Source organism: Tupaia chinensis, unplaced genomic scaffold, assembly GCF_000334495.1.
Source record: "Tupaia chinensis unplaced genomic scaffold, TupChi_1.0 Scaffold000161_1, whole genome shotgun sequence".
Classification (NCBI taxonomy): domain Eukaryota; kingdom Metazoa; phylum Chordata; class Mammalia; order Scandentia; family Tupaiidae; genus Tupaia; species Tupaia belangeri.
In genome coordinates, this window is record NW_006159632.1 from 3,777,781 (window position 1) to 3,785,495 (window position 7,715).

General features: G+C 54.1%; 1 protein-coding gene across 1 annotated transcript in view; it reads left to right on the forward strand.

Moving 5' to 3' along the window:
* The window catches only part of SIPA1L2 (signal induced proliferation associated 1 like 2), a 105,274-nt gene that overhangs the window by 24,331 nt on the left and 73,228 nt on the right, over positions 1-7,715 (forward strand). Inside the window, exon 5 of the mRNA XM_027770859.1 lies at positions 1,524-1,627. Within this exon, the coding sequence (XP_027626660.1) occupies positions 1,524-1,627 (104 nt within the window). The remainder of the gene's footprint in view (positions 1-1,523; positions 1,628-7,715) is intronic.

Consider the following 7,715-nt stretch of genomic DNA (forward strand, 5'->3'; position numbering starts at 1 on the left):
GGCATTCCTCTTCCTGATTTGAAGCTTTGCGGGTGCAGGGCTACTACCGAGTCCTTCGTGGTTGAAGGAGAGCCTTCATATCCCCGTGGCTGTGTTCTCCTCCAAAGTCCACTTCCTGCCAAGGTTCTGAGCCAACAGAGTAGAGGGAGAACCGTACTTTCTAAAAAGTCCCATGAAAAAGGACAGATACATATTTAATGACGAGTAAGGGAAGAATTCGTTTTGGGGTTGGTTGACACAGAGCCTACTAAGCGAGTACCCAGTCTGAGCATCTGCGAGTTACTTTAGGAGCCCATGTGCAGGCTCTTCCGGGCTCACATCCTCGTGCAGGGCCTCGGAGCGCCTGCTGAAGCACTAGGAACTGTACGTGGCTTGTTTTCCTAGAGAACTTTCAGAATTATCTCAGAATTGGACATATCTATTAGGTTCTGAAAAACAAAACAGGGCTCAGGAAAATCTAATAATAAAGGCCCATAAAATGTAAACATTTTACTAATAAAAATTTAAAAAGACTCACCCACAATGACCACGTCGAGATTCCCCGGGAGGCAGTGGGACACGTGATGCCAGCAGCACTTCTGTGTAAAAGTGGAAACTAACCCTGTGGAGGACAAGGCCTGAGCGAGGAGCCCCGGTCTCACTGACACTCGCTTTCTGATACGTTTGGTCTTCACTAATCCATTCGCAGAATGGGTGGGAACTTCTTTCTAAAAGTGGTACTTGGACGACTTACAGTTGCCACGTCCACTTGAGCGCCTGAGGCTCTCAGTGTGGGGTAATCTCGTGTGTGATGCAGATGGATTTGAATTCGCAAAGATCCTCGCTGCTTTTGCAAAGACGAGTAAGTGTGATGAAGAGGGGCTCCCGGTTGTGGCTTCAGCGTGCGTGTACGTGAAGCAGGCAGAGCACACTCGCTCCACGCTCCTCTCACGCAATAAATGACGGACCCCGCACTTGCTGTTGAGAGGAGGAGTTCACCATGCCATTCGGGGAAGGGCATTCTCAGAGTCAGGTGTCTCGTTCCCGTCTCTGAATTCACTTAGGCCTGCTTCATTTTTCTGAGTTCTGGAAGATCCACGAGAGTTAGTGGGAATTAGCCGCAAACCCTCACCTAGGCGGGGCCTTCTGGTCAGCCACAGCTTCGGATAATCGCGCCGACCTGCCTGCTGTCTCGGTCCTCCCGGGCACTGCGGCAAGAACCCTGGCGCTCAGTGGGCTGGTCATCAGAATCTGTACCATGGGGTGAGGACAGAGGAGGAAAGGGAGAGACTGCTTCAGTAAAAAGCCGCGGGGAGAGCCGGGGAGAGCAAGGCGCCCAGGCCACGGCCGCGGGCCGGGAGGCAGCAGGGTGGTGCAGAGGTGAGTGGGCCAGCAGAGGGAGAGGAGGCCGGGCGTGGATCGCTGTCCTTCCTCGGTCGGACCACCTGCCGCGGTGACGCCCTCTGAGTGCTGAGCTAATCACCTGCCGCGGTGACGCCCTCTGAGTGCTGAGCTAATCTTGTTGTTGCCTTCACTGTCTCCAGCGGACTCCACGGGAACGCACTCCCTCTACACCACGTACAAGGACTACGAGCTCATGTTCCACGTGTCCACCCTGCTCCCCTACATGCCCAGCAACAGGCAGCAGGTACGTCCTGGCCTCCCGGCCCTGCCCGCGTCCACAGGGGCCGCAGCCACGTCTTGGCTGGCACTCACTCTTCACTCTTATGTGCAAGGAGCGGGGCTTTGAAGGGACTCTACGGCACCTTTTCCTCATAGAACTCACCTTTAAGGCTTAAGGCGAAGTCAGGAGAAACCTGTGTCAGCCGGTTCTGAGTAGAAAGGCCAACTAGGGACCAGCAGTTGGTGTATTGGCTATGCTGCTGGACTCCCATGTTGCTGACTGTGGTTTGAGTCCTGGACCCGGTGACTTAAACTCACATCGGGTGTGTGTGCATGCATGCCCAAGATCCGAGAGGAGAATGGAGGAGAAGGGATTGCGGCGTGGCCATCCCCCTGCCGGATGATTTCTTGCTTTCTGTCTGTCTGTCTCTGTCTTTCTGGTGAGCGTACACGCCCTATAGCAAAAACCTCTCAAAAAGAAATAAAAAGGGCCACCTTTTTATTTCTGACCTGACTCGGGTTTCTGCAGGTGAGTAAAACAGCTTATTTATAGAAAGTGACATGTGTAGTTGTTACTGGTGCCATTTCCAACTGTTCTTCCTCATGAATTATCATTGTTTTTTGTTTATTAATCTATTTATTTAATGAGCGAGCGAGAGACAGAGCCGAGGCGTCTCACGGGGTCTCAGCATACAGTGGTCCTCCTGCCCCGGCGTCCCTGAAGCTAGAGCCTCAGGTGTGTGGCCCCACCCCGGCCCGTTTTCAGGCTGGGCTGGGAGCTCCTATGCGACCTCAGCCCCACACAGGGACACCCCTCACCTGGGCCACTGCGGCTGACCAGTTCTCATGGTTTTAATTGGCTCTACTAGCCAAAATGTCTTGACCTTTCTAGAGGAAAAGGTAGGAGTGTCCACCACACCTTGAATGTAGCCACTCACCCAGAATTAAACTTTGAAAACTTGATGGTACCTAAGATGTCATATAGCCGTCTGTGCACCTCTCTTGGTATCCCTGTAACACGAAGTTCTGTGCACTTGGTCACATCGCATTCTTTCTGACAGACACCAGCCATACAGCCGCCTGCCTCCCTTCCCCCACCACTAGCTGCAGGGAACATCAGAGGTCCCGGGGCCGGGGTGGGAGGCAGCCCCGCCTGGCCCTGCACCAGGGACAGAGGCTCCTGTTTTCATCGCTGTGCTCCTGGTAACTGCTCGCTGGGTTTTCTCACTGTTTCTGCCTACTTCTCACCTCCATCCCTTGCTCTTCCTCAATTTTCTAGTGTTTTCTAGGAATAACTGTAACTAGCACCACCTTCAGAAAATGTGGCTTTAGGTGACCCATCCGTGCACTTCCTGTGAGCCGAGTTGCAGTCGTAGATCACGTGTGTCTTTCTGTATGCTTTCACAGAAGGGTGTCTGGCTCTTAGGGCTTCTGTTTGCAGTGACGCTGAGCAGATTCGCTGGGTATTAAGAAGCTTAATTTAGACGAGGCCAGTTGCCCAGCAGATGCCTGTGAATCATTCAGTAATTAAATTCCATGGGAGCTGTTGCTCAGAGACTGATGGGGCTTACTCAGGCCAAGAAGATCTGTCAGTTCTCGGCCAGAAATAGAGCCGCGACCTCTGGCCCCGCTGTCGAGCATGCAGGCCGCAAAGCCCTCGCTGCTCCCGATCACTCGAGTCCTGGACGCCCACCCGAGTTGCCCGGCTTTTCTCGCGTGGCACTTTCTAGAGCGTCGAGGTCTTTACTGTTACAGAACGCAGCACTGGCTCCCTGCCCTCTTCCCTCATGTGGTCATCAGCACCTGTGGGTTCGGATCTCTCCACAGTGAACTCTGTCACACTGTAGCTGTCCTTGAAATTTGGCACGAGACCTTGGAGCGACAGGAAGTGGAAGCGTAGTGGGTGTGGGCGTGGACGTAGGTGGGCCTTCCACTGTGTGTGGTTTCACTTTATTTCCTCCATGGAATGAGAGAGAGCGAGAGGGAGGACAGTACCCACCAGGTCTTCACGCCTCACCCACCCAGTCTCAGCCAGCCTGGATCATGGGCATACACCCCCGGCGTGGACAGGGAGGCCCTGGGACACGAGCCATGGACTCCCCACGTGGGGACAGCTGCATTATTAACGTGCCACGACTCGGCCCCTGTGGGAATGCTTGAACTTTCCAAACTAGAGATAAAATGGAAAATTCCTGTAAATTGAGATGAGACACTGCAAGCGTCTCTGCTAAGACCCGTTTAGTTAGCTTTCTCTCTATCTAACTTGAGCGCCCGTGACAGTGTGTCAGTGTGCCGACCGTTCGTGTTAGAAAACAGTGAAAGCTGTGTGTTCATCTGGGCTGGGCGTGGCCCCGTCTGTGGTGTGCTGAGCCCCACAGTGTGTGCGGGTGAGCGGGAGAGGAAGGCCATGGCCGACAGCGCAGGACAGTGTACCATCGAAGCCTGAGCCCCTCGTGGTCCCTCACTTCTCTGGGCCTTGGGGAAGCTTCTTAGGCTCCCGAATTTGGTTACGTAAGGAGGACATATCCTGTCAACCTGGAAGGAGGCTGCAGCAAAGGAAGGAAAGCAAACATTTCCCAAAACCCAGGCTTACGTCCTTGCCCAGGGTTCGCGGACTGCAGTTGCCTAGAAGGTGCGCCAAGGCCGGGACCCACTGGCTGTCCGCCATCCTCCACACGTGAATCCTGGGAGCTCTGCAGTGAGGAACGTGGGCACGGGCTGTCCACCTGTGACCTGTGTGCTGTCAGTTTCTTTATTGTAAAGAAAGTCACACCCGTAGGCTGGACCCCAGCGGGTGGGGTATAGCCGAGGCCCTGCTCACACCCTCCGGGGTTTAGCAGCTGTCACGTTCCATGGACTGCCCCGCTTTTCCTCCTTGGTCTTGGCAGCCCTGGGAGCCGTCTGCAGCCCTGCAGTGAGGGGAGAACAGGGAGCACCAGCGGCCCCGACGGGCGTGCTGTACCTTAGGATCTTCCGTGCGGTTGGCATGGGATGGGGCACGCATGAGCATGGCTGGACTGGCTGACCCGTGACGTCTGCCTCAGGTGTGGCATTCGGTGATTCCAGGGCCTCCTGTGAGGCTGCCCCTTCCCGGGCGGGAAGGGCGTGAGCGGAAGAGTGCAGCTTTGCAGGGAGGGTTGGGCTCCGCCGCTGGGTGGAGAGCCCCACTGTCGGCTCTGTGCCGTGAGCAGGCGTCCCAGTGCTTCGATCCCTTTGTCCCTAAAGGTAGGGCCTGTGTCTGCTGTGTTCACCGGCCTGTCCTAGAGCGTGGCGAGCCATCACAGACGCTCGCTGAATGAGTAATGGAGGGAGGAGGCCACCGCAGGTGGCAGTGTGAGAGCTGGGCGAGTCAGTCCGTGTTAAGCCCTAGCACGGAGCCAGGCCTGGAGGGCCGCAGTCTGCTCTGGTGCTCATCTGGCGTGACGCACCAGCTGTGGGGCTCCAGCAGTGTAGATGGTGTCATTTGCGTTTTATCTTCCTGTTCTCGATCCTGAAGGTCTTTTGTGGAAAGCTAAGGCCTCAATGGTCAACAAGAGGCTGAATTCATCGGTAACTTCAGAGAGTTTTCCCCTCCTTTGGCACTTGATAAAATGTCCTGCTAACCGGGAGTTGGTATTGGGATGTTTACAGATAAGCGCTGCCACTTTGCCGTCTCGGGTCACGTCCTTTCCAATCGTGCGGCCTATCCTGACTCTGCTTCTCTGACCTCCACCCAGCCCCACGAGTGGTGTCCACACCACAGGCAGCAATGTCTGAGGTGACAGCAGGGCCGCGCGTGCTCGGAGCCCACAGGGCCTGGTGGAGCTGACGGGCCTGAGCAGGAGCCATGCTGGGACCCTGGCCTCTGCACCGCGGAGCTCGGCTCCTGATCGGGCCCAGGCGCATCTGCATCAGATCCGTTGCTCGTGTTTATTCTCGTAATAAATCAAGCGGGAAGCTGACTCCCAGCTGTGTTAGGAATCTTGAGAGAGTTCCCCATCTGTGAGAGGAGTTTAACCCCTGGAAAGTCTCCCACTTGACAGGGAGAGCCCAGCCAGGTTCGGGAGCTGTGCGCCACCCCTGCAGTGGTTAGCTGCCCACAGTCAGCCTGCACCGGGGCCTGGCGGGCACGTCAGCCGCCCGGGCCTCTTCTTGTGGGCTTCTCCTCTGCTTGCCTTTAGACAGACCGTGGTTACATCACCATGGGATGTCAGTGGAAAGAATTTGCAATTTAGCTTTAAACTTGATGTTGGCAAGAAAGCCGTCCTTCAGACTAGGTGTACGAGACAGGCGCCGTTGTGCCCGGTACTTAAAAGCCTTTCCTTCTTTGGTGCATGTTTAAGGTTTGAGCTGCTCTGGTTGGAAGGGGTGTCGGGGCCCTGGAGAGCCCTAAGGAGCAGGACGGAGGCCAAGCTTCCTGAGATTCCAGGTGAGGGATGCTGGGATTCTGTGAGCGACTTGGCACCACAGAGGGGACTAAGGCGTGGCTCGCTATGTGTGGGCCAGACCTGAGTCCCTGGTCTACGTTAGACTCCTGGTAAGCCTTGCCCTGAAAGGGCTTGTGGACTTCCCTAAGTCCCTAACTGCTGCTCTCAGGGACCGCCTAAACCCTGGGCAGTCGGCCACGTTAAGTGCAGGGTGGGCAGTAGCTGGATTCCCAGCCCCTAAGAAGGAATGTGCACTCGCACCAGAGGGGCCGGCTACTGCCCAGAACGAGGCTTGCTCTGCCCAGTGTTGGGGGGCGGGGTGCTCGTATCTTCATAATCCTGTTCTCATCCTTACCTGGTGGGAGGCCGTTACAAAGCCATCTCCCTAAATTACTTCTGTTCCTCCATCTGCAACGTACCCAGCATCATTTAGCTGCTTTCTACATTTATTCTTGCTATCCATACATGAGGGTATGAAATGGTGAGTCAGAGAGATTCTTGAAGCATTCATTAAGCTTAGTATTATCCTTCTGCTAATCTGGGGTAAGAACGGTTAGCTATCATTTGCTTTTTTCAGCGAGAGGACAAGGCTTTCCTTCCGGAAGTGTAGGTCTCGTGTATTTAGGTGGTAACGTGTGTAGTTAGTCTCCCTTCATGTTACCCAGGGTGCTGTTCTATCTTTACCACCCCCAAGTTTTTCTATAGGGCACTCTGGGTATCTTTTAATATCATGGCAAACCTCTAAGCAGTTGTTAGTATTCTTGAGCTTAGAACCTACAAGGGTGTGTGTGTGTGTGCAACGTACCCAGCATCATTTAGCTGCTTTCTACATTTATTCTTGCTATCCATACATGAGGGTATGAAATGGTGAGTCAGAGAGATTCTTGAAGCATTCATTAAGCTTAGTATTATCCTTCTGCTAATCTGGGGTAAGAACGGTTAGCTATCATTTGCTTTTTTCAGCGAGAGGACAAGGCTTTCCTTCCGGAAGTGTAGGTCTCGTGTATTTAGGTGGTAACGTGTGTAGTTAGTCTCCCTTCATGTTACCCAGGGTGCTGTTCTATCTTTACCACCCCCAAGTTTTTCTATAGGGCACTCTGGGTATCTTTTAATATCATGGCAAACCTCTAAGCAGTTGTTAGTATTCTTGAGCTTAGAACCTACAAGGGTGTGTGTGTGTGTGTGTGTGTGTGTGTGTGCACGCGCTTGCGTGTATGTGTAGAAAATTAGTATGGTCTCAGCACCGGAGGAGAAACCAGCCCTCTGAGAAGTGGGTGCTTGCCCAGCAAGGGTCCTGCAAGGATAGAGCACCTTGCCAAGTAGCTTGCCGGAGGGGCTCAGAGGCCTTCGAGAAGGTAGGGGCCCGTGATGAGGTTGGGGAGGGAGAGAGGGAGTCTGTACCAGCCATGCTCATGTTGATGGGGTTAGATTCAGGCCCAGGGACCAGGATTAAGAACTTGTGAGGCTTTTTCCTGGGACGAGGACGGCAGAGCTGAGGAGGGCTGCTGCTTCGGCTTCAAACCATCTTTACCTTTGTTGACTGTTAGAAGCTTCTTCTGAGCCGCGTTCCTGCTGCCTGTCTTTCCTCATGTGCAGCCTGTCTGCCCCAGACCTAGGTGCAGAATGCCTTGTTTCTTTCTTACTGGGTTACAGGGGAAAGAGAAAAAAAAAAAAAAAAAAAATTAAAGAACGAGCCCATTTACCCAG